The sequence below is a fragment of the Schistocerca americana genome, chromosome X (assembly GCF_021461395.2).
Source record: "Schistocerca americana isolate TAMUIC-IGC-003095 chromosome X, iqSchAmer2.1, whole genome shotgun sequence".
Lineage (NCBI taxonomy): Eukaryota > Metazoa > Arthropoda > Insecta > Orthoptera > Acrididae > Schistocerca > Schistocerca americana.
Window position 1 is genome coordinate 87444950 of NC_060130.1, and position 27604 is coordinate 87472553.

General features: G+C 42.1%; 1 protein-coding gene across 1 annotated transcript in view; it reads left to right on the forward strand.

The window, feature by feature from the left end:
* LOC124556534 overlaps window positions 1–27604 on the forward strand; it is a 487563-nt gene that overhangs the window by 118507 nt on the left and 341452 nt on the right. The window contains exons 3-5 of the mRNA XM_047130488.1: window positions 11665–11813; window positions 13260–13366; window positions 13448–13609. Coding sequence (XP_046986444.1) covers window positions 11665–11813; window positions 13260–13366; window positions 13448–13609 — 418 coding nt within the window. The remainder of the gene's footprint in view (window positions 1–11664; window positions 11814–13259; window positions 13367–13447; window positions 13610–27604) is intronic.

Here is a 27604-nt window from a genome sequence, read left to right on the forward strand (position 1 = left end):
GTAAAGTCCCATAGCGCTCAGAGCCATTTGAACCATAAGACCTTGCACCATGGGATTCCGTCTATTTGCCAAGTTGAAAGAAAATATGGGGAAAGAGGTTTTCCGACGATGAGACGTACTCACAGCTGTTCTCGAATGGCTTAATGACCAAGGAGCGGATTTCTACTGTCGAGTAACTGAACGATTGTTAGGGCATTCCAGTCGTTGCTTACAGAGACTTGGAGATTGTTGAAAAACGGTGTCGCGTATCTGTGCCACGTTGAAGTGCATTTCAGCGTTCAATAAAAGTTACTTGGCCTGCTATAATAATTTGTAACTTTCTGAAGTTCCCTCTTAAGAAATGTCTCTCTGTTGGTTTTTCATTAATTTTTTTTGTACAGCAGAATTAAGAAATGATTTGTTATGATACCAATTTCATCAAAAGAAATTTAGAATCGACGGACAAAATCCCTTAGCTCCTCATTCATTTCATTTGTTTACTGCTTACTCTGTTTCGTTCACACATCAATCTTAAAGATATCAAAACTAAACAACACACAGAAATACATATTTTTGACTGAGAATTAGCCTGTATCAAAATGAATCATCCTGGTTCGACGTGTTACTGCTTCTGATGCAATAGACATAAAAATTTAAAATGCTGCTTCCATTGAGAGGAAGGAAATCTGTCTCTTTCGTTGTAGAATACCTTGCAGTAATAGCCTGTTAATACTTTTTTGTTTCCCGATATGAGCAAATGTTTCTTGCTTCCTGATAAATACGCGATAGCAGAATAGACTATTAAAGACAGCTGAGATGAATGCATATCGATTTTACGTGCACGAGACAAACATCAAAATAGAAAACAGCACTTTCATTGCAATAAATAATAGCTGAAACTCGTATGGATATTCGGTACATAGACGATTCCACGAAAACAATACCTAAGACTCTGTCGACTGTCCCATTCGTGGTAAGTTCCAGTTATCCCTACATCTTGTAGCAGTCATATTATTTTTGGCACAGTGTATTTATTCATGTCATGAGCTTCTGATTTTTTTTTTTTTTTTTTTTTTTGTGCACCTAGTGACGTAAACACAGTAACTGCAAATTCTTGATTATACTGCAAATGTTCACATGAATTTTGCAAAAGTGCCCTTGCGTTAGGAAACGTACGCTAAATCTAAGACACTGATATTATCAAAGCATTGTCAGGAATTTATTTATAAGGGAAAGAAATAACCCACTCAAAATTTTCCTGAAATATTTTGCTAGCCGAACTCAGTTAATTTTGCCTAGACTTCAGTTCATATAGCACTTGTGCAGCGAATGCACCTTATGCCTGATCAGGGAAAACACTGGATGAACGGCAACGTTACAGTATGACGGCCATCTGGAAACTGTGACATCTTTTAGCGTAGCCAAGATATGTTCAGGTTTAGGGAGGGCCAAGTAGTTTATCTGGCCATTGAATCTTATGCTCATTTGCAGTGTACATGTAGGGCCTCAGAACTGATACCAACTCACTCCATATCGGAGAATATCTTTGCTTGGTTCGAGCCGTCTTGGTACTTACGGAGGGGCGCAGTTTTCTTTTTTCTGTCGTATTCGTTGCCATATTGGGTCTGAGGGATATGATGTACTGCCATCACTATTCTCTGATGTCCCATCTCTGTCTGCAAAGTATCAGTATTTGCAAGGTAGGCACGTAGAGTTTTTATTCCGAGTGACGGGACTATCTTTGTAGAGGCAATACATGCTCACGAGGAGAACACGGCAAGTGCCGTAAACCAGTTTCCCATAAGCTTCGCTCAGTGGAAGGAAAGCCAAAATAAGCGAACACTGCCGGCCGCTGTGACCGAGCTGTTCGAGGCACTTCAGTCCGGAACCGCGCGACTGCTACGGTCGCACGTTCGAATCCTGCCCGGGCATGGATATGTGTTATGTCCTTAGGTTAATTAGGTTTAAGTAGTTCTAAGTTCTAGGGGACTGATGACCTCAGATGTTAAGTCTCATAGTGCTCAGAGCCATTTTTTAAAGTGAACACTCGACCGCTTCTGAGCAAACAAGCGTCAAAGTTTGCAATGTAATTTCGATGCCTTTCCGCCCATCTGGTGGCATTTGGCTAGCGTCGCGGCTTCTCGCTTTTGCGTCCCGTGTTTGATATTTCTTGATATATGTTCCCATATCCATAGAAGGTTACTACCCGATTGTTTCCTATCAAGTTCTGGGATACAAGGTCGTTATATTAATTGTAAAATTACAACTAGGTTTCACAGTAAGTTTAATATATATGTTTATGATATTTTCAGCTGTTAGAATCTTCTTAAATTCTCATATTCTTATATTTTATTCTTAAGTTTATTCTTCAGGAAGATCCTGTGCATTCCCTTGGATGATACAGTTCGTAGAAGCATTCGAAACAGAAATCCCGAATGTCACGAGCTTTGTGCCAAAGCCAGTTTGCCACAGAGAATTTCACTCGGGGAAAGAAACGTCGTTAAAATTGCTGAAGACTTCAGGCACTGGCAATAATTTTGCGGCAAACCACACATAACACATCACTTTTTCGAAAATTGGCGATTGCAGTTGATTAAGTCGAGATAAACTATAGAAATTTCAAAACAATTTCAAAAAAATTTCCACCCGTTTATTTTTATTTTTATTTTTTAATTCATTCACTAGACATGCAGTTAGTAGACGCGTAAAGACAACATCATTTCTATCTACATTGGAAAACATTCGTGTAGTAATATTCTACGAACATGGATAGAAAAATAAAAAACGAAAATAAAATAAAAATAATAATCTGGTTTCGAACACGGGGCGCAAAAACGTGAAGCTGTGACACTAGTCACCGTGTCGCCGCTCCGGTTGAACTATTTACTCGCTGAGAGGCAGTTAAAGTACCTCGAACACTTTGGGCATCGATTTCTCAGAAACGGTCGAATATCTACGGATAAGCTGAGACACGTGTTCCCTTATTTTGACAGATCTTCCACTGAGCGAAGTTTTTGTAAAATCGGGTTATGGCACTTGATGTATTCACCTCGTCAGTAGCATCCAAATGGGAAAAAAATCGCCTGTGGTCTATTTAAGGAACAACCATCACATTCAGCTGATGTGATTTACGGAAAGCATTGAAAACCTAATCTGGGAAGTTGAAGATGTCTGTGGGAGAAGCGTGGTGACTCCATGGCCCTCCATATCGCTTCCGTATGGCGCCACTGGCAGGGTATGACTGGTCGGTACTGAATGACCGGTACGCAGAGATGGTACATACAGGGCGGTTTTCCTAAATGGGGACAAACTGCATGGAAACCATTCCCGAGAGTATAAGAATCAAGAGACCTCATATGGATTATGGCCAGAAACGCGTTCCACGAGAGATAATGAAATCTTCCTTTCGTGCTTTAATTAGTTCTTAACACAGTTATGAAATTTAAAATACACTCCTGGAAATTGAAATAAGAACACCGTGAATTCATTGTCCCAGGAAGGTGAAACTTTATTGACACATTCCTGGGGTCAGATACATCACATGATCACACTGACAGAACCACAGGCACATAGACACAGGCAACAGAGCATGCACAATGTCGGCACTAGTACAGTGTATATCCACCTTTCGCAGCAATGCAGGCTGCTATTCTCCCATGGAGACGATCGTAGAGATGCTGGATGTAGTCCTGTGGAACGGCTTGCCATGCCATTTCCACCTGGCGCCTCAGTTGGACCAGCGTTCGTGCTGGACGTGCAGACCGCGTGAGACGACGCTTCATCCAGTCCCAAACATGCTCAATGGGGGACAGATCCGGAGATCTTGCTGGCCAGGGTAGTTGACTTACACCTTCTAGAGCACGTTGGGTGGCACGGGATACATGCGGACGTGCATTGTCCTGTTGGAACAGCAAGCTCCCTTGCCGGTCTAGGAATGGTAGAACGATGGGTTCGATGACGGTTTGGATGTACCGTGCACTATTCAGTGTCCCCTCGACGATCACCAGTGGTGTACGGCCAGTGTAGGAGATCGCTCCCCACACCATGATGCCGGGTGTTGGCCCTGTGTGCCTCGGTCGTATGCAGTCCTGATTGTGGCGCTCACCTGCACGGCGCCAAACATGCATACGACCATCATTGGCACCAAGGCAGAAGCGACTCTCATCGCAGAAGACGACACGTCTCCATTCGTCCCTCCATTCACGCCTGTCGCGACACCACTGGAAGCGGGCTGCACGATGTTGGGGCGTGAGCGGAAGACGGCCTAACGGTGTGCGGGACCGTAGCCCAGCTTCATGGAGACGGTTGCGAATGGTCCTCGCCGATACCCCAGGAGCAACAGTGTCCCTAATTTGCTGGGAAGTGGCGGTGCGGTCCCCTACGGCACTGCGTAGGATCCTACGGTCTTGGCGTGCATCCGTGCGTCGCTGCGGACCGGTCCCAGGTCGACGGGCACGTGCACCTTCCGCCGACCACTGGCGACAACATCGATGTACTGTGGAGACCTCACGCCCCACGTGTTGAGCAATTCGGCGGTACGTCCACCCGGCCTCCCGCATGCCCACTATACGCCCTCGCTCAAAGTCCGTCAACTGCACATACGGTTCACGTCCACGCTGTCGCGGCATGCTACCAGTGTTAAAGACTGCGATGGAGCTCCGTATGCCACGGCAAACTGGCTGACACTGACGGCGGCGGTGCACAAATGCTGCGCAGCTAGCGCCATTCGACGGCCAACACCGCGGTTCCTGGTGTGTCCGCTGTGCCGTGCGTGTGATCATTGCTTGTACAGCCCTCTCGCAGTGTCCGGAGCAAGTATTGTGGGTCTGACACACCGGTGTCAATGTGTTCTTTTTTCCATTTCCAGGAGTGTAATTATCGAAAAGAAACGCTTCAAGAATGCTATGGAGCTGACTTTCTATGCTTAACAGAATGGAGGAATCATTCAAATATGGGATTTTACTTTTAATGTTTCCTGTTAAGTTATTCTCCTTTGTTAAATTTTATCAGTTCCAGATAGTACAACCCAAAGTTGGTCGGCAGTTCGCTCAATGACGCTTAACCGTGTAAGTTAGCTAATATTACCACAAACATGTAAAAATACTTTGCAAACGAGGTTATCGTACTTCGTTAGAAAATTCAGGTTCGTTTAAGCAACAGAATATTTAACGACAAAGCGCTGAAGTCGCCTGACCGTTATTTCATCAAACTTATCGTCTCCAACTCAGTTCGAACGGCCGAATATTATATTTTCGTGTTCTATTAATCAGGAACGGAATGTTGGTGTACATTGAAGTGACAAGTCATGGGATAGCGATAAGCAAATATACAGATGGGCGTACACAAGGTATAAAAGGGCAGTACATTGGCGGAGATGTCATTTGTACTCAGGTGATTCATGTGAAAAGATTTCCGGCTTGATTATGGCCGCACAATGGTAATTAACAGACGTTGAACGCGGAGTGGAAGTTGGAACTATACGCATGGGACATTTCATTTCGAAAATCGTTAGGGAATTCAATATTCCGAGATCCACAAAATCAAGAGTGTGCCGAGAATACCAAATTTCAGGCATTGGCAGATGGCCTTCACTTAACGACCGAGAGCTGCTGCGTTTGCGTAGAGTTGTCACTGTTAACAGACAAGAAACACTGCGGTAAATAACAGTAGAAATCTATGTGGGACGTGCGACGTACGTATCCTTTACGACAGTGCAGCGAAATTTGACGTTAATGGGCTATGGTAGCAGACCTTTGCTAACAGCACATCGCCTGCAGCGCCTTTCATGGGCTCGTGACCATATCTGAAAGCCCCTAGACGACTGGAGGACCGTGGCCTGGTTGGATGATTCCCGATTTCAGTGCTGAGAGCTGATGGTACTGTTCGACTGTGGCGAAGACCCCATGAAGCCGTGGACCCAAGTTGTCAACAAGGCACTGTGCAAGCTGACGGTGGATCCGTAATGGAGTGGGCTGTGTTTACACGGAATGGACTGTGTCCTCTGGTGCAACTGAACAGACCATTGACTGGAAATGGTTGTTTTTGGCTACTTGGAGACTGTTCGTTCCCAAACAACGATGGAATTTTTTGTAGATGACAATGTGGCATATCACCAGACCACAGTTAGTCACGATTGGTTTTAAGAACATTTTGGACAGTTCGAGCGAATGATTGGGCCAGTCAGATCATCCGACATAAATCCCATCGAACATTTATGAGGCACTATCTAGAGGTCAGTTTGTGCACAAAATTCTGCACTGGCAACACTTTCTCGATTGTGAACGGCTGTAGTGGCAGCTTGCCTCAATATTCCTGCAAAGGACTTCAAACGACTTGTTGAGTGCCTGCCATGTCGAGCTGCTGTGCTGCACTATACTCGGCGAAAGAAGGTTGGTCATGATATTAAGATGTATCCCATGACTTTTGTCACCTCATTGTAATCAACACCTAAATAAAAAGCTTTATCTCACACAATGGTCATTATTTCAAATAGCAACAAACTGCATAACAATTACGTTTACTCTATTCGGCATCTGGAAAGAGAAGGACAATTACAAAAAAACCTCAGAGTCGATGATCATCACAGATACAATTTTCGTATGAAATCTGGTTTCTACTGTATTGCTGTACTACTTGCTGGTCGTCGATAATAATTATATGTTACACATGAGAATCGTATGAGCTTATGTTTTTGTTTGGTGTAAGGGGGATTGCACGAAAAATAGCGTTATAGTACACCCACTTGAAGATGGAGATAAAGGATCATTGACCGTGACCCCTTCATCTCCACGATGCAGGTGACCCGCCAGGACAGTGTAAGTCAAACGACTGTGAGAAATATGCTCCTCGACTATACCACTATCTATATCACTTACAATGTTGTCAGGCCTCATTACCTACGGAATCGCCTCCACAGCGACAGTTTTGTCGCTGGTTCCGTTGCACAGAAGTGCTGGGATTTCTGTCTTCCATCCTACTCGCGGATGAGACCCCATTACGAGGGGCGCTATTGTCGACCTTCATAGCACCGACCTGTGGGTTACGGAGAATGCCGATGGTACAATGGAAGCCAACTACCACCACCGATTCAACCTCAGTGTGTCGGTGGGGATTATCTGCGACGCCTCATTTGACTTGCCATCCTTACACAGCACCTCACATGGGAGGCATACCTGCGTTTCCTACAGGTGACCTATGATCCCCTGTCGGAAGACGTGCCTTTGGTGGTAGAAGAGTAATGTCGCTACTACATTATGGTGCTCCAACTCGCTGCCCACTTAGGCGTGGAGCTAAAACAACAGCACAGACAAAGGATTCCCACTTGACTAGTGTGTACCCATGTGTGCGTTCAATCATTGAAACCTACATTCTTGCAACTGATTCAAAGCACTCTTAATTTTTAACAGGAAGATAGGTGTATTGTCACCCATTAGTGGAGACAGTATTCTGTCAACTGTAACATCAAAAATTCATTAGATCAACTCTATAAATAAACAAACACAGAAGTACACAGAATGTTTAGATACTTACTAGCAATGTCCTCACCCAGATGGGGACGTCTGTGCCCTTATTATCCCCTCCCCCAGAGCAATGATCACATGTATGTATCTTAGCAGATAGACAGATTAATACTGAAGTAAATTCAACTGGTGCATCTATGTCCTATGTATAGTCACTGAGGGGTAGAGCGCGGAAGGAAGGGAGGACATTTGCCCATCTGTCTTGTGGGTGGGGCCAAATCTTATGCATCTGACCAACAGGATAACAGCTAGAGCTTCTTCAGCCAATAACAGAAGAGATCTAGGGGGAAGGGAGTGGGGAGGATGTGGGTACCTCTGCCTGTGGGCCTTAAATATCTAGACCAATGGTTCCCAACAGGTGGTCCGCGGACCCCCCAGGGGTCCGCGAGCTGTGCCAGAGGGGTCCGCAAGATGCTATTAGAATAAAAAATATATTGAATATATTTCGTATGATAACAGATTTTTTGTTTTGGTCGCTTCCTGCATGAGCAGAGCTTTAGCGGATGCTAACTTCTGCGACTAGCGTCTTCCTAGAGTGTAAAAAGATCAGCAGTGAGCATGAGCAACTTCTTATTCATACAGAAGTAAGATGGATTTCAAAAATGGTTCCAATGGCTCCGAGCACTATGGGACTTAACTTCTTTGGTCATCAGTCCCCTAGAACTTAGTACTACTTAAACCCAACTAACCTAAAGACATCACACACATCCATGCCCGAGGCAGGATTCGAACCTGCGACCGTAGCAGTCGCGCGGTTCCAGACTGTAGCGCCTAGAACCGCTCCGCCACTACGGCCGGCTAAGATGGATTTCTCGAGGTAGGATCTTGTCAAGATTTTTTGAACTCAGAGGCGAGGTTCGTGTCTTCCTTCTTGACACAAAGTACGCGGATTTTCTCACTAACTTCTCTTGGCTTTGCTCAGTTGCGTACTTAGCCGATGTGTTTGAACACTTGAATGTGTTAAACTTGAGTTTACACGGAAAAAATGTAGACATGTTCAAAGTTGAGGATAAGATTAGTGCTATGGTCAAAAAGTGTCAGATCTGGGCGTCAAGGATAGAAAACGAGTCACTAACTAACTTTTCTACTTTAAAACAATTCTTGGAGCCATCAGAGGAGAGTTTGCCTGACCAGATCAAGATCAATGTAGCCGAGCATCTACGCAGCCTAGCCACCACTTTTAGAGAGTATTTCCCTGAACCTGACCCTGACGACAGATGGATTCGAAATCCCTTCAGCTGTGAAGAAATAGACAGAATCCAAGGCCTCACTGAAGAAGATTAAGATTAACTTGAGGATCTGTCCAGCTGTGGTACGATGATAAACATTTTCATCGGTGAAAAAATTACGGATTTCTGAGCATCAGCACGCAAGGACTACAAGAAACTTGGAGATTAGCCAATGAAAAAATCCTTCCATTTGCAACCACATATCGGTGTGAGCAAGCATTTTCTTCCATGTGTTTCATGAAAAACAAATATAGGAATCGGCTCGACATGCGGTCGGATTTCAGAATGAAAGTATCAAGTTTGGAACCCAATATTTGAGAAATAATGGTCTCAAAGGTCAGATTGAACTCATCTCATTAAGAACTGAAAATTAAAACTAACTGTATACTGATGGAGTACTCCGTTGTAGCTGTATTTTATCAAATAAGTAACACCTTGTATGAAATTAGTGTTTTCTTATTTTTCACACATGTCTGCTCAATACAATCTCAAATGTAGCACACTTGAAAGACCAATACACTCAGTTTTAATTTTTACCTGTAATTTTCAGTTCATACTCAATTTTTATTTTTTTAAGGAGTTTGTTATACTAAACACCCAGATTTGTAGACAAAGATTTTGAGCAATAATCAAAACTTTAACAATAACTATGATGGCTAAATTGAAAAAGTTTTAAGCTCAATATTTTTTTCAATAATGAATATGTCAATGTTTTTTCTAAGTACCAAAAATAGAAAACTTATAAAATGAGTCTTAATTTGGCTTTTTTAGGTACTTAATACTGTGATATGACAAGGTACTAGTCATGCTTGATGAGGGGGTCCTCGAAAAAATTTGTTGGGAACCCCTGGTCTAGACCTTATGACCCCCAACCATGTGGAGGTTATAATGCCAGCCTTGAATGTCTAGAACATATGACCTCTAGATGTATGGAGGATATAATATCTAGACACTATAATGGCTACATGTGTGATATGTATTATTCAACGTCTCTGTCTGGGTTTTTGAGGCAGACCCCTATATTTATTCGATCAAAAACTCGGGGTGCATGAGGCATAGAGAAAAAGAGCTGCATACGCCATCTAGATCAGGCAGTGTGCTGACTCGAGTGTGTCTGCCCCTCATGCAACTGGGGGTTAGAGGCATGCAACAGCTGACAACTACTAGCATCTCTGAACACTGTAATGATGTATTCGAAGTGTGTGAACACTTGCTTAATGTTTTAAAACATTAATTAAGCATCCCTACACCTCTTCTAGTACTGGTAACTTCGTCTGCTACAAGTACAAATGATTGGTGGGCTACTTAAAGGGGTTATGTTTTGATGTGAATAAAAAGTTCCTGATTCATATTCAATAATGCTCAAGATCATAATGTTTAAATAATGCACTAAAACACAGTAATTGTTTTAACAAAGAAACTATCTTGCATTTTCTTGAAATTCATGTAATTCCATATCTAGTACTGCACCTGCGATGCCTTGTGAGAGTTGCAGCGCGCTTTTATAACGTGGAGAGACCCAGAAACGTTTCTAAGTGTTTTAAATAAATAGACCATGCAATATGCAAGCTATCTCAATTGGATTTTTAAATTTCCCACCATTTTTACACTGGGCTATTTCCACTGTGGTGGTATAGTGACAGGCTTATGTCAAACAGCCACTTTTGATTGTGATTTCATAGTGTCAGCTATCTACAGTCATAAATTATCCTAACTGGGTAATAAATACCAGTGATAAGGATAATAAGTTGTAGGAATATGGAAATGGGTAGTCCTAACTGGGTAATCTATTAGATCATAAATGAACACTGGATAACAGCCCTAGTGGCCAAGGGGGGGGGGGAGGAGGGGGGTAGGTTGAGAGGGAGAGGGAGGTAAGCATCTAGACGTTCAAGGTCAGCAGTCCAACCAACAGCATAACAGCCTGCCATTTACATGTAAGGCAGTTGACCAACAGCTACAGGGCAAGGGGAAGGGGAAGTGACCTTGCAAGGATAATTTCACAGAGTTATTTGGTAAGCGTGATAGCGTTACGGAGATGTTTAGCAAACTCAAGTGGCAGACTCTGCAAGAGAGGCGCTCTGCATCGCGGTGTAGCTTGCTGTCCAGGTTTCGAGATGGTTTCTGGATCAGGCATCGAATATATTGCTTCCCCTACTTATACCTCCCTAGGAGATCACGAATGTAAAATTAGAGAGATTCGAGCGCGCACGGAGGGCTTTCCGGCAGTCATTCTTCCCGCGAACCATACGCGACTGGAACAGGAAATGAGGGGGGGGGGGGGTAATGACAGTGGCACGTAAAGTGCCCTCCACCACACACCGTTGGGTGGCTTGCGGAGTATACATGTAGATCTAGATATAGAAGCCACAGGTGGGGAGGGGTCATAAATCATTGGTCCATGAAGTACATAGACCCTCACTCTCTTTGTACTATTCGAGAAGAGTGGACATGTGCCGGCACTGTCTTCCCTTCCATTTTTGCACAACACAAACCCAACACTGCATCGTACAAGCACTCATCACAGGACACAAATACACACTTGTCACTTCAGGACAGGTCAGAGGAAATCAATGGCAAACCACCTTCACTAGGACCTTGCCTACAACAGCAAGGCAGGATTCCTACTTCGTTAAGATGGTGTCATTCCCTGAGTAAGGGACTACTTTCACCTACACATGTTATCATTACTAAGGGCAGTAAAAATGAAAAAAAATCCTTTGTCCTCTTGGTGTACAGCATATTTTCCTTGTGTACGAATGAAGTGAATGATCGTCTCAGCTAACAAAATTTTATATTATTATACCCTGGAAAAATATTTTCATTGCGGCTTAGAACTTGTTTCTCTCATGTATCGAACTTTCTAAGCGAGCTCGTGAGAAATTTCAAATGTAAGTGAAGTTAAATTATTCTCAAAATAAATTTTCTTGTTTCAGGCAACAAACGGTCTTAAAAGAAGGGACAACGCTTCCTCCACCTGATTACCTTATGACTCAGCTCATAGAGCTCTCCAATGCAGAAAATCCACCTTGTGCCAACTGTGACAAGAGAGACAAGGCTTCCATGTACTTTTGTTCCACGTGTGGTAAGATATTGTACAGTTTTTTTTCCCATTGTAATTAATTTATCTTTTGAAAAATGTAGCTGATGTGGGCCACAAGAAAAATCAGTTACTTATTTGAGTAATAAAATTTACAACGCAGACCATTTTTGAGGGAATGTTCCCCTAACATCTGTGATGTAACTTCTCAACTTACAGGGTTTCTTTTTAAGTGCAACTGTTACCACTATGTCTCAACACATTTAAGAAGTCAGTTGCTGCTCATATGTATTGGTGCCATTAAATCATATACAGTATTAATAGTCCAAATTACAGCTGTGACTTGAGCTGTCCGAGCATGCTTCAAAGACCAGCTTAAAGCGTCAGTTTGCCTGCTATTGGCCCTTACAAACAAAAAGGAGAGGCCTAATCATACGACCCGCAGAGTTTGGGCGTGATGTTTAATGTAAAAGATGCTTATTTTCGAGAATTTTAAAGAATCCATGAGGTGTGAAACCAATGTTCCATGACATTGACCTGAACGTTTTTTGAAAAGGGATGCATAGTGAGGCAAACCGTTTCACATTACTTATTTTCGAGTGGTGCCAAATTATTACGCCGAAGTTTCAGTTTGTCGCGACGTCTGCCATCTCCCTGTAAGCTATTTGAGCACTCCCTTCGGACTGGCTCAAAGCATTATAGACCACCTCAAAGCCTCAGTGGACATACTTTTCGTTAGCAAAGTGAATCCACAAAAAAGAATGTTATTCCATACACCAGTGTATCACAGTAGAAACCAAACAAGTTTCGATTAAAGAGGAGGAGGAGATTAGTGTTTACCGCCCCGTCGACAACGAGATCATTAGAGACGGAGCACAAGCTCGGATTAGGGAAGCAAGGGAAGGAAATCGGCCGTGCCGTTTGTCAAAGGAACCATCCCAGCATTTACCTGAACCGATTTTAGGAATATCACGGAAAACCAAAATCAGTGTGGCCGGACGCAGGTTTTAACCGTCGTCCTCGCGATGTGAGTCTAGTGTGCTAACCACTGCGCCATCTCGCTAGGTATGTTTCGACTAACAAACATCACCTAGACAGTGGAAGCACATATAACACTGAATGCAAAATCCGTGTATTTATTCAGCTAGATATCTTTCAGTTTCAGTTCGATGACGGGAGACTGTATCAGTTACTATGGAGTGAGTCGAGATGTTATCTTGTGAAGACTGCAATTAACAGTTAACCAGAGGGGCAAAAATTCAAAGACATTCAGGAAAATCTTTGTGGAATTTGTTACAAAATTTGCATCTTCCTTTTTTTTTTGCATTGATTGTTTGTTGGACAAATTTTACGCGTTTGGGTTCAAGAATTTACGCGTGAGGTAATATTATCATTGTGCCTTTCATTTGTTTTACTATTTCGTGTTATCTGTCGGTTATTCTTTGTTGATTGATTATGATAACTGCGTTTACTCGTTTACTGTTATTTCAGGACAAGCTCTATGCAATCACTGCCGTGAAAACACACATCGTGCTAAAATGTTTTCTACACATGATGTTGTCCACATGTCAAAATGCTCAAAGGAAGGACATAGAAGGGTACGGCTAACCATATACGCATTTGAGTGACTGTTTTATCGTATTTTAACAGACGTCTGATTGACACATTCTTTTTTTCAGTGTGCAGTGCATGGAGAGCAGTACATAATGTTTTCAAACACTCAGAAAAATATGTTGTGTGTCAACTGCTTTCGCGACACACCTACCGAAGCTAGACTCCACTGTGTTGATATAGACACAGCATATTCTCAGGGATGTAAAAAGTTGGACAGAGCTGTTTTGGTAAGTTGGTTCGTATACAAGAGGAACCGGTAATACTAACAGAAGAATGTACTGTAGTTACTTAATTGTTGGTTTCTTTTCTTTATTTTCAGTCGACTTTAAATTTTTGCCTATGAATGTGAGCCTGAATGATCCAGAGGAAATGATCTCTGTCGAAACCTTTATGCAAACAATAATTATTAAATCATAACCATAAGAAAATAAGTGTTTCTAGTGTATGACGAATGTCAGACGCACTTTGTACATAATTTCATAAACGTCGTTTATTGTCTTCTTCAGTTAACCCAAACTGATCAGAGCCTTTCTCCTCGAGCAATTAACTATGTTGTTTCACTATGAACATCGATATTCGGGTGCTGTAGCTCAGGTACTATGTCGATTGTGTTGGTATTTGCTGACAAGCACCTCCATGTTTTCTCATAGAGTCACTCTTTGTTTCTGTTACCCCTACCGTCATTTTCCAGCGTGTTCTAATTCCACCACCATTTTTAATGATCAGACACCTGACTATCAACCCTTCTGGGATTCAAACCCTCTGCCCTGTGTATCACTTTTTCTGAGGCTGTAATTCTGAGAAAATCTTAAAGTATTTAACTGACTGGCACCTTGCTATTACAGCAGTGTGTTACATTATTTGTTTTGTGGCTTTATATCTACATCTACATTTACATCAGTACTCCGCAAGCCACCTATAGGTGTCTGGTGAAGGGTGCTTCTCGTACCACTGATTGATTCCCCTGAGCCTCTGTATTAGCTCTAATTTCGCGATTTGTCTCATCGTGATCGTTTCGCGAGGTGTATGTCGAAGAAAGTAATATTTCGCCCACCTTTTCCGGGAAAGTAGTCTCTCAAAATATGAATAGTAAAAATCCTGTGTGATGCACAACGCCTCTCTTGTAGCGCTTGCCACTGGAGTTTGTTGGGCATGTCTTTAACGCTCTCGCGTCGACTAAACGATCCCGTGACGGAACGCGCCGCTCTTCGCTGGACCTTCTCTGTCTCTTCTAGGAGTCCTACGTGGTAAAGCTCCAATATTGAGGAACAATAAATGAGAGAATTCTCGAGAACTACCGAATTCATAACCAGTTTTACTTACGTACACAATAGTAGTTTCGCCTACTTTTCTTCAGCCATTTTCGCTGGTAATGTTGACATGCGTGTTGGAAACTCTCCACGCTCAATAAGGCGCTATAATAATGAATATTATGGAAGAAGTGTTCTATTTGAGTTATTGGCTTAATACATTGATATCTGGATGGTCTAAGCCAAGCATGTTAAAACCATTTTTTTCCTTATTCACTCTCTTTTTGTAATGTGATGGTCTAAGCGTGGGACGTGTGCTCAGTCGGGTAATACTCATTCAGTTCCTATGAAAAACATATGAGAACTTAGGATTTCATCTGAAAAGTCGCCATATCTTAAAGTAGACGAGGCCTATGGCACCATATCCAGCACATCTAGTACGATATGTCATAGCTGTATGATGGCTAGTGCCGACTTGCATAGCTCCAGAATTAAAGCACAGAAAGAGGCAATTAAACAGTAAGTCTTCCAGTACTCGTAACACCAATGGAACGGGAAGAAACCCTAATATGTAGCAGAATGGGAAGTACCATAAGCAATGCATTTCACAGTTGTTTGCAGAATACGTATGTAACTGTAGATGTGGATCTAGATGTTTGGCTGCTTTCTTTATGTTATTAGACGTCTAGTTATTTTTGTATGTTACAGCGAGATTAAAATTTGGTTTGGAGCCAGGTGAAAGTCTCCCCCGCAGTTGTCCTGTAATATACTGTAAGTTGCACAATTATAACACTCCTAAGCTATAGGGCAGTCATCAGGTCGTTTATACAGATATCTGCTACCTTTAGTAAACTGTAGTATGACGAAGACGTACTGTCACGGCTTCGTATGAAGCATCTATACAACGATTGGAATTCACGATATCCAGTTTTATTGCGCTATACGATAAGTTCGTTGATTTGAAAAAAAGCGTATGGGGCCTGAAGAGGGTAAAATGAATTGACGAAATTGGTTGATTTCAAAATAACATAAAATATCTTAAAGTGTACAGCTGTTGATAAAGTTTATTGACATTGAAAAAAACCATTTTGGATGTCGTGCTTACGAGGAATGGTGAGAATCTGTGCCACAGAGTGTGTCGGGAATAATGCACATGGACCGATACCTGCACAAACTTGCGTAGATTAGGTTGATCTACTTTTCGTTCCATAGTGAGGAGATCATCTAGGTTGTAGAAAATGTCAGAAAAACAAGAATACAAAATAAATATTTACAATGAAAAACAATTCTGCTAAGGTACCTTCCACGTATCCTATGTGGAATGATGGTCATACAGGAAAAAATCATTTTACAACACTTATTTACAATGATCACATTACTGCGCTGAATTTGTACAGAAGTCTGATTGTAGACCCTACCAATACTCACATTCTTCGATATTATTAGTAACATGCACTCCATCAGTTGGGTTCACTAAGAAATTCATCAATGGAGTTGAAGGAGTTGGCCACCTGTAAATTATTTAGGCTCTTTTTAAACTGAACTTTTCGGTATTTAAACTTTTTATGGCGGTTGTCAAGTTATTGAAAATGTGTGTTCCTGAGTAACAGATGCCTTCTTGGAACACATGAAGTGACTTCAAATCTTTGTGAAGATTATTCTCATTTCTAGCATTTACTGATTTAATGAACTGATCTGTTCGTTTGAAAAAGAGATATATTTTTAATGACAAATTTCATTGAGGAATAAATATTATTAGGAAGCAGTACTTAATATCCCTAGTTCCCTAAACAGGTCTCTGCAGGAAGTTCTTGCGTTCACACCACAAATAATGCTTATTATACATTTTTGGGACCAGAAAACTTCAGCTTGGCTTGATGAGTTACCCCAAAAAATAATCCCACATAGCACTGTGGAATGAAAGTAACCTTAGTATGCCAACTTTTTAATTTTTATATCACCTATGTCTGACAATATTTGCATTGCAAATAGAGATTTGTTTAGGTACTGCAGCAGTTCTGTGGTGTTATCCTCCAAGCTGAATTTATTATCAAGCTATAATCCCAAGAATTTAATACTTTCCACCTGTTCTCTGTGTTTGTCATCATAGTTTGGGCACATACTAGTGGGATACCTCTTATAAGTTCTGAACTAGATGTAGAGAATTTCTTCGATATTAGTGACAAAGAACTGACTAGGAACCAGTTCTTAATCTCCATGAAAATTTAAGTAACTGATCTTTCTAAGACTTCACGTTATTTGCTATTTATTGCAATGTTTGTGTCATCTGCAAACAAAACAAATTTGGTATCTGATACTGTTATTGATGAAAGGTCATTTTTATACACAAGAAAAAGTAAGGGGTGCATCTAATAAGTTCCCAGTTGGATGATGCCTGACAGCTTAATACGTGTCTCTTTCCAAATGATACCCTTTGTTTCCCGTCAGAGATATATGATTTGAACCATTTTGCAGCATTTTCTGTTACACTATAATATTCTAATTTACTTAGAAGGATATCGTGATTAAAACAGTCAAATGCCTTTGACTGATCACAAAATATGCCAGTAGCCTGTGATTTAGTGTCTAATAAATTAAGTACATTTTCACTGTATTTGTAGATACTCTTGTTAATATAAGAACACTCTGGGAATCTGAACTGCAACTTTCACAATACATTACTTTCTGTCAGATTGTTAAGAAGCCGCATTATACTGTATATTCATGCCATATGCACACTGTATACATCACTTCAGTTCATGTCTTTGGGGAGTGTCCTAAAATAATCAATTCAGATTTAATAGGTTTTATATCTTACCGAGTTTTAAAACTTAACAAAGGCCACGGAATATTGGTTTTGTAGTCTAATATTATTTGTTATACTTTTCTGTGAACATAGGCCCTATTATCAATGGCTGTTTGTGAGCAGTTAGCTACCATAGCTGGACAGTTTACAGAAGCAATTAAGTTGAATGATAGTGTTACTAACTCTAATATATCCGAGCTGGAAGAGTTTCTTAAAAGTTATGTTAAAGTCACTATCAACGATTATTTCTTCGTATTTTGTTGTTAAATAGGCCAGTAGAGAGTCAAGGGGATTTATTAACAGCTTAAAGCTACCTGCAGGTGCACTGTGTACACTTGCTGTTATGAAGAATTTATTATGAAATTCTGCTTCCATCGCACATGCTTCCATATGCTGCTCTAGGCAAAATTTGACAGTCTATCTTCTCAAATTTATGACAATTCCTAGTGGCTGTGGCAACTCTATCCTCCATTTCTGCTCTACGAAAGTGAGGTGCTAACTTACATCCTGTAACAACACATCTATACTAGTGGTCACATGATGTACAGAGAGGTAGATTATGTCAACTGGGTTTGATGACTTTAACTCATCACTGCAGACAAGTAGTTTATTCTTTGTACTTCCTAGACCTCGAATATTTTGATGCAATAAAGATATCTGGTATTTCACATTGTCTGAATTAAAACTTGGTGGAAATAAAATGTCTGCTGATTGCTGAAAATTTTAAACCAACAACCGTTTGTGCTGATGCAGTACGATAGAATTCTGTTTTGTTCCTTTCTCAAACTGAATGTTTGTTTCAATCCTAATCTCTCTTAAAACTTGGCTCCTTTCTGCCCACCCAACTTTAAAAAATATATTGTTCTGAACCCTGTACACACAAGTAACTTACCACTCATGACAATGCCTCCTCCCTTAAATTTTCTGCTATTATCCCAGCAGTTTACCCTTCACTTCCCTGTTGATCTGAAGGTTGTGCCTAGTATAATCCCATCTACTGAGGAAATCATGTCAATATATGATATTGCATCGACATAAGGAGCTGTTCCAACTCCAAATTAGCTCTCCTGAGAGAAGAGCGCAAATGAGGTGGGTAATGACGTCTGAGAGCAGGTACGAACTCAACATTGGTATGTCTCACTGATGACAGAATCTTTGCCAGGTCACACTCTATACTACACCCAGGACCTCTGTCAATACTAGTACCTGGTCCAACCACTATAACCACAGTGTCTTCCTTGGTAACGTCTTTGCAAAGTCATCCTCAGTCCCTGTCCCCTGCTCCAGACCAGCACTAGTTTTTAAAAAATTGGTAACCTGGCATTGTGAACCTAGTTCATCCTGCAAAAGTTTGACAACATCTCTTGCATGAGGATCGCCTAACAATAAAACTTTATTTCTCCTTTCTGTCTTCCTGCATTCTTAGTTTTATGCTGAAAATTTATTGTGCCCTCTCTACACCTATATCCGCTTAAGGTTCATCAATTTCTAACTGAAGCAACAGCTCAAATGTATTTTTCACATTCATCACAGAACTGTCAGATGAAGTTCTAAGCCTGTTCCTTATGTTGCCTGTTGCCCCTCCTCTCTTTACCTTTCTTCATCCTTAACCTGTCCAGATCTTTCCTAGCCTTGTCTAATTCAGCCTGAAGGGCATCAGCTTTCCCCTCCAGTTCGACTATCTTCCTATTTCAGCCACATGCAAGTATCCTACAGAACCACTGAAGAGCCTCAATCACATCTCCGATTCCCGCCCCACTACAGTCACCCACATGAAATAAAAAAAAAAAAGCTGCAGCATCTATGGCACCAAAGTCTGGACCTAACAATTCTTCAACAGGCCCGGTACTTTTCCTTCATGGTAAATATAATACCTTGATGCGAATAAGTCAGTTAAATTACCGGTAAACAAGAAAACACGTTTACAAAAATCAGGCCCATACGCAACTGTATGTAAACAAACTATTAGTGCGAAGTTGCTGAATCAACAACTTACAATTTAAACTATTTTCCGACAGTATGAACTAAGTAATAAAAAGATAAGTTCTACATAAGTTGCTAGAAAGACAGACAACAGCCAGAGTATATGATTATTTCGCATTTTCTGGAATATTATATAAAAACAGTGAAGACTTTAAAATTAAACTTAAAAAACACACAGATACATGGATTTACTAAGTAATCTGTACTAAACTAACTGTCATTACAATCTAAATGACTTTTGTTTATGAGAACCCAGAAACTCGCACGTGGAACAGGTCTGCCTACAACGCACCGGATAGCATGTTTGTTTAGAATACACATAACCCAAGTGATACGAATATGAAAGCCACAGCATCTCGGAAGCGTGATGTAACTTCCTGAAAGCGTTCCGAGGAACAATGGGTATTACGCGAAGGATGTAAGAAGTGCCACAAAACCTAACAACTGGCGAAGTGACACGTCAGAGGAAGATACGTCGGCCATAGCCTTTCTCTAAAACACTGCGAGACTGGTGGATCGAAAATAACACAAACGCAGCGTAAGGCCTGTGGTGTCACCGCCAGACACCACACTTGCTAGGTGGTAGCCTTTAAATCGGCCACGGTCCGGTAGTATACGTCGGACCCGCGTGTCGCCACTGACAGTGATTGCAGGCCGAGCGCCACCACACGGCAGGTCTAGAGAGACTTACTAGCACTCGCCCCAGTTGAACAGCCGACTTTGCTAGGAAAGGTTCACTGACAAATACGCTCTCATTTGCCGAGACGATAGTTTAGCATAGCCTTCAGCTACGTCATTTGCTACGACCTAGCAAGGCGCCATTACCAGTTTATATTGAGGTTATAACATGTACCGTCAAGAGCGATGTACACCAATTGTGGATTAAAGTTGAGTATTCTACCAGTTACCTCCTGTTTTGCTAGTCTTATTTCTCTGACCTTGTTCCAGACCCTACGCCAATCTACGTGAGCTTAAAAGCGTGCATTTCGGCCTCCTCTAGCAACACGGTGTTGGCTCTTCTGCCAACACTTCAAGGCCTATACACAAACAGACCAGGAGGGTCAAAGAGTGGCTCAGATCGCCGAATGACAAACGGAATCTAATCATAGCGTCAATAGTATACTACATAATCATATTGTGGTCGAAGCTCTTTCCTTGGCAGAGAATGGTTCCTAATATGTAATAAGGTTCAAATGGCTCTGAGCACTATGGGACTTAACATCTGTGGCCATCAGTCCCCTAGAACTTAGAACTACTTAAACCTAACTAACCTAAGGACATCACACACATCCACGCCCGAGGCAGGATTCGAACCTGCGATCGTAGCAGTCGCGCGTATGTAATAAGGAAATGTGGTTCTGCTATGACGAAACTTTTTTTCTACCCATACATGTTTCAGAGAAGTACCTCTATCTTCAGTGGATTTTATTTATTGACTTATTGTTACAAATTGGTATTCATAAGTATGTTTGACATTTGCAGCACAGCTACAATTATTGCCTTCCAGTATGTCATTTTTTGTAGATCTCGGGTTTTCGCAATTTTACAGCATGTTTAAGTGGAGCTTCCTAAGACACACTGTTTCACTGTTCATGTGAGGAGAACTACAGCGGTAATGACCAGAGATAAGCCCTTGGACGTTAATGTGACAGGTACATATACTGACAAGCCAAACATTATGATCACTGTCCAATACGAGCCTGAATGCCACCTGGTGGAGTTGTGGGCCAGTGGAAGTGTATAAGCGGAGAAACAACTAATGGGGAATCATGAGACACTCCAGAAGTATGCTCCTACTGCAAGGTATACAAACCAGCTGGTTACGGAGGCTTATTAGTCTCTGACAGAGACAGGCACACACCTGCTGCTACTCAAGCAGAACACAAGACTACAATGGGGCATTCAACAAGGAAAGATAACTAAACTAAGCTGTGCCACGGATCCTGATAGAGTAATATCAAGTTGCTGAAATGCTAAGTGCACTCTGCCAATGTTGCCGGTCTTGACATCCTTGCAAACAACCATCATTCATCATTGCTGCCATATGAGAGGTCAACAGTGAACCCAAGCAGACCAGTTATGTCCCGAAACAGACAAATAGGAGAGATCACTTTCACAACATGGAATGCCAATTGGATATACCATAATGGTGGGGCTGGGACAATTCTGGCACAGCCTGCAGTTTTGCTAGATTTCCACCCTTCCACTCCCCTATCACATCAATTATGATATCATGCATTGTTACCAGATTTCTCTCCCATCCTTGCCGCTTTGATATCGGCCAATTGCCCTATGTATAAAATTGCCTATGATGTGGCTATGAAAGGAGGGCAGTTGTCCTAAGTGAAAATTGAGAGAATTTCAAACAATCCAAGATGGTACATTGTCCTGTTGGTTGAAAATTCAAGATAGACCTGAGCAATATGAGCAAAGCTTTATGATGTCAGGATACAAGATAATGATCCAACATGATGAACATGGGGATACTGGTGCAGTCTGCATCACTGTCAGCTTTGCCACACCCCTATCATGTCAGAATTCAAGATAGATGATCCGGAGATACTGGTGCTACCCTATGACGTCACAATTCAAGATGGTGATTCAAGATGGCAGACCTGGGGATACTGGTGAACCCTGTAAGACTGTCAGTTTCCTGCAGCCCTATGATATTGGAATTCAACATGGATGGCCCTGGCTTACTAGTACAGAAATATGATGTCAGAATTCAAATGGCAGTCGAAGTTGGTGGACCTGGAGATACTGGCACAGCCTGCATGGTTGCCAGCGTACTTATCCTAAGTCTAAAAAACAGTACAGAAACCCAAGTTTAAAATGGCGGAAAATTCAGAATTCATAGGTCTACGTCCACCCATCTGATACCACAGTTTAAACAGTATTCTCCACCCCTCTGACCTTAAAGTTTTAAGAATTGTCACGCTACATTTGGAGCTGACTTGTCATAAATTTAAGACTATGTGCTCAGTGGGAAAAGGTAGGAACATTTATGTCTTTATTTAAACAAATTCCACATAGGGTGAGCCCCTCCCCCCCCCCCTTTCCATGAACACAAAATTCATGGCAGCCAGACCTGCTGGGGAACTTGTGCCACACTGCATGTGTGTAGCTCCACTCCAAGTCTGCTGTACTGAGTTGCACACTGTGCATCACCTGCACATGGATGCCACAGGCTACAGCCTCATGAGAATGGGTCGGGCTACCACAGCCCTGCAGCAGGTAGCTACCTGCACATGCTGATGCTTCGGCTGTGAGTGACTGACTTGCTGCCCCCTGATACCCATCAACACCCACCTGTCCAGGACTCCACCTAGCGCCAATTGCTTGGGCAATGGCCACTACCTTCCCATTATTATTGAGAAGCAATAATAGGTTTGCATTAACTCTTACCACTTTTTGTAAATCCTAGAATACAATATAGATGCATTAGCAGGGACATGAGAACTTTTGTTTTGCAGCAGTCAGACAGACCGATAATTATCAACTTGATGTTTTCCAGCAACAGTCATCCAGTCTTCTCATTATGTTTTTTCTGGAGTATCCTCAGCCCAGTCAATCACCACAAAATACTTGTGAAGTGGATGTTTCATCCAGGAAATAAGAACACTGGTGTCATACACACTTCATTTAATTTTTCATATAGCTGGGTATATATACACACTGAAATAAGAATGCAATTCTACGCCTATATCACGTGTTGTAAACTCTTCATAGTTCCATAAAGTGACATGCAAGAAGCATCGAAATATTGAGCCTTCTTCCATGGGACTTGAAGTTTGTCATGAACCTTGTAATAAATTGGTTCATAAAGTTTCACATAACCCACCTCCATGGCTCAGGGCACTAATGCGCCCTTATGCGATGGTGCTCGACATGGAGGTAAGTCGGTTCAAATCCTTGTAGTGGAAAAAATCTTCATTGCCAGCATTTGGCTGGCAAGGGAAGGACAGGTGATGGAATAAAGTTCCTGATCACCAGACTTTGCGTCAGTATCCTAGTTTAGATACCAAACCTCTTCACAGTGTCTCATGATGTGAAGGCATGTGACACATCTCTCCATTGGATGGGGATATTAAGCTTGGCAGCCCCCTTGTTGCTATTTGTGAGGAGTAAGCTATGTGCCAGCACCAGGTTTCACCCTCTCCCGTCTATCATCATCTCATAATACAAAACACACACACACACACACACACACACACACACACACACACACACACACACACACACACACAAAATACGTGTAGTATACTGTAATGGAGCAGAAGGTATAAACGTAAGACTGCCAGCTCAATCTCTGATTGTGTGCATATTGTATGACATAATGTCTATGCAGTAAATTCTTGAAAGTCAGTTCCTGCATGTGAGTGGATTCTGTTCTGTTAAAAAGTTTTATTGTTCATCAGAAGTCACCTGCACTGATCATGTAATCATGTAACACTACTGGAGGCGTTTGTGTAATTCGTGCAAATATGCCAGGAAAATCAAATGAGTTATGACACAGTCTACATCACTGTGTAGGGGGTAGTACCACTTAAGTGGCACAATAACGTGGGTTTTCAGATATCGCAGCTGGATGGAATTCATGATCAAGCTACATTTAAAAGCTGACACATTTAGGCAGAAATCAGAGCTGAATATGGATATGTACTCTTGCTGAGGTGCCCCTGTCAGTATGTACTCCATAACATCATATGGAAATAAAATAAAATGATTGAATTATATTTTCACAGAGACATACGAGTCTCAACTTTATCTTTGGTAAGGATAGAAGCCGAAGTGCCAAGGCTGGGACTTGAAATTGGTCTCCTGCTTACTAGCCGAAATGTATTCTCTGTGTGTGTTTGAAGTAACCTGAACCTCAAAGTCCTGAAGAGTGAATTTTCGTGGGTACTCTATAAATAGCGCTGCAGACCAGAAATTCATGTTCAGTGAATAACAAGGGGAAATGTGTTTGCATCTACTAAGTGATTTTTCATGTTGCTGAAAATATGTCAGCTATAAAGAGCACCACAAATTGCAAACAGGTTCGAACTTGTCCATACAGGGTATTGGTAGAGGGAAAAACAAGTTTGTGTTAGCTATTAATAGCGACCCTTCTAAGTGCATTCTCAAGTTGGAATGTGCTACAAGTATGGATTTGCCTGGGCGAAAACTGCTGATTTAGACTGGCAGGAGAAAAACATCTTAGTGTTTGCTGTAATAGCAGCCCTTCTAAGTGTATTTTCGAACTGGTATGTGCTATAGATATCAGTTTATCTGTGAGAAAATCGCCGGCTTAGACCGGCAATGGAAAAACACCTTTGTCTCAGCAATGAACAGAACAAGTCTGCACCTTTCAGTGAGCTTAATTTCACACATGTCAAACGGGTATGGTGGTCAGCGTGGCCACTCTAGTGCAGGTGTCATGTATGTGGCTTTAGTAAGATGAAGAGAAGCCACAGAAAGGGCCTGGGATCAGTGAGGTGGCAGGGTAGTAGTGAGTGCTGAGTCAGTCACTAGCAATCTAAGCATCGGGACATGCAGGTAACAGCCTGTTGCTGGGCTACAGTGACCTGATCCAGGTTGGTAAGGCTGTTGGTGGAGCAAATGGCATGCGACCTGTCACTGTGGGAATCGGTTTCAGTGCTGTATCGGGGCCACCCTTAACTTTTGCTGCAAAAAATTCACTCTGGCTTTTACTGCTTTCTATTTTGTAAGGCATCATTCCGTACTAAGTCTGTTTTTGTCCTTTGTAAGTCATAGTGTTTCCTGTGGGATTGCTTCTGTTCGGTGACCTGCACCTTGGCTGGGTGACCTGGGAGTAGAGGATGCTGCTGCTTCAGTGATGGTGGTGATGTAATTAACTGCCTTGTCTGCTCTGGTGTTGGTGTCGACTTGGGTGTTCTTTTGTTTCTGACTAAACTGGTGCTGATATTCGTCCAAATTTATCTTGGTGCTGTTAAGGCGACTAGTGATTGGAGTGTGTTGAACCACTGCTGAACATGCCACAGGTAGGTGATCAGATAAGAGCACATGTATGACCTCCACAGTAATGAATCCTAGGATTCCCTTGAAGATGCAGATATCGAGGACATCTGGCGTATTTCCATTGAAAGAGTAGCTGGTTGGTCCATTAGTCCATAGACTTGTGTGTGGTTTAATTCTGCTGCTGTTAGTAGGATGTGGCTGCTGCGAATAGTCATCCTGGAATGGCACACCATATGCTTTGTACTAAAGAACCTGGGGATCATGCAGTTGCCGAGCGGTTCTAGGCGCTTCAATCCGGAACCGCGCGACTGCTACGGACGCAGGTTCGAATCCTGCCTCGGACATGGATGTGTGTGATGTCCTTAGGTTAGTTAGGTTTAAGTAGTTCTAAGTTCTAGGGGACTGATGACCTTAGAAGTTAAGTCCCATAGCGCCCAGAGCCATTTTGTGCAACCTATGTTTTGACTCTGCAGACTGTAACTATGCCGAGTTGAGAGGTGAACAGTGTTTGCAACATTCATTCTAAGCTACAACCATGCCCCATTGACTAGTACGTACTCATGCTGAACAGCTTCAGCTGTTTTGAACAGAGTCACATTATGGGCCTGTGGGAATCAGGATGATCGCTGCACTTGTTGGGCACAATGTATTGGTCGTGTGTTGCTGCTTTCAACAGCGGTCTGTGGAACACTCCAATACCTGTAGACGTTCACATAATACGGACATACCTCAAGATCAGTGCATTATGTGAGCAGTGGTGGCTGACCAAATGTCATCCTGGGACGAAATCTGGGCAATATTGCACCTGCTGTGTCATCAGGGAACCATCTACTTGTAGCAGGACTAATAAATCGTGTGAATCTTTTTGGGATACCACTGACACGATGACACTGCCTGTCATGGCTGCTCTTGTGTCATGAAAGAGTTGACTGGTGAGTGGAATGGCGCTCTGTTGTCTGCAGTGATGAGAGCAGGTTTGGTCTCAATGTGAGTGATGGATGTACACCATTATGTCATAGTCTTGATGAATCGCGTATTCCAGAGTGCATTTGCCCAAAATACACAGGTTCCATCCCAGGCTTTATGGGTGGGGGGGGGGTGGAGGATGGGGGCAATTGGTTACAACTCGTGATCACATTTGATGTTTCTGTAGGGTAAAGTAACATGAGTCTGTTACTTTGCACAAGCTGTTCTCCCGTGCTACTGCCATTTCATGACAGGAAGGTGGTATGCCTTTTTAGCTGGACAATGCATGGACACATATGGCTGCTGTGATGCAATGTGTTCTTTGTAGTGTATAAACCTGCCCTTGCCAGCAAAATCACCAGATTTCTCGCCAGTTGAACATGTATGGGACATAATGAATCAGGAACTTACTCATTCTCCAGGGCCTGCGACAACCACTGACGAACTGCAGAAAAGGCACAAGATGCTTGGGACTATCTATCACAGGACGGCATTTGGCACCTTTATGATCGTTTGCTACAAACATGCCTGCCACCAGAGGGTGAGGGGGGGGGGGGGGTACACTGCATAGTGATATAACTGTTTGGGCACCTTTTACTGTACATGTGTTTCATTGGATCTAAATTTCTTATCAAATACTTCTACACTGATAAACTATGTCGCTTCATTTGTCAATAAAATGACCTTGTCCTTGACGGTGTTGCAGCTTCTTCTGGCTGTGTATTATTTGCGATGTTTGCTCAGAGCAGGATTTTAAGCTGGTCTCAGAAACAAGGCAGATGTCTACATTCTCATCCTGCAGGAATTGCTTGAATGTAAGATGGCTGGGACAGTTGTGATACAGTATGCATTGTTACCAGAGTTCCCTCTCCCACTCTCCCATGACATCATAAGTGATGTCATGCATTATTACCAGGTATCTCCCGTCCCCACTCTTCTGATACAGGCCAATTGCCATATGTATAAGATAATGGGAAATTAAAAAACTGTACGGATATTCAAAATAGTAAGGGTGTTCTCCCATCTTATGAGATGACTGTATAAGTTAAGCAGTTGTCCTATATTGTAAAATGGCGAGAAATTAAAAGAAACAAGTTGGGGCATTGTTCTGTTGGTTGAAAATTCAAATCGCAAACCTGTCGAATGCAGGCACAGCCCTATGACTTTCAAATTCAAGGTGAATGACCCTGAGATACTGCCGCAGACCTATGACATCAGAATTCAAAATGGTGATC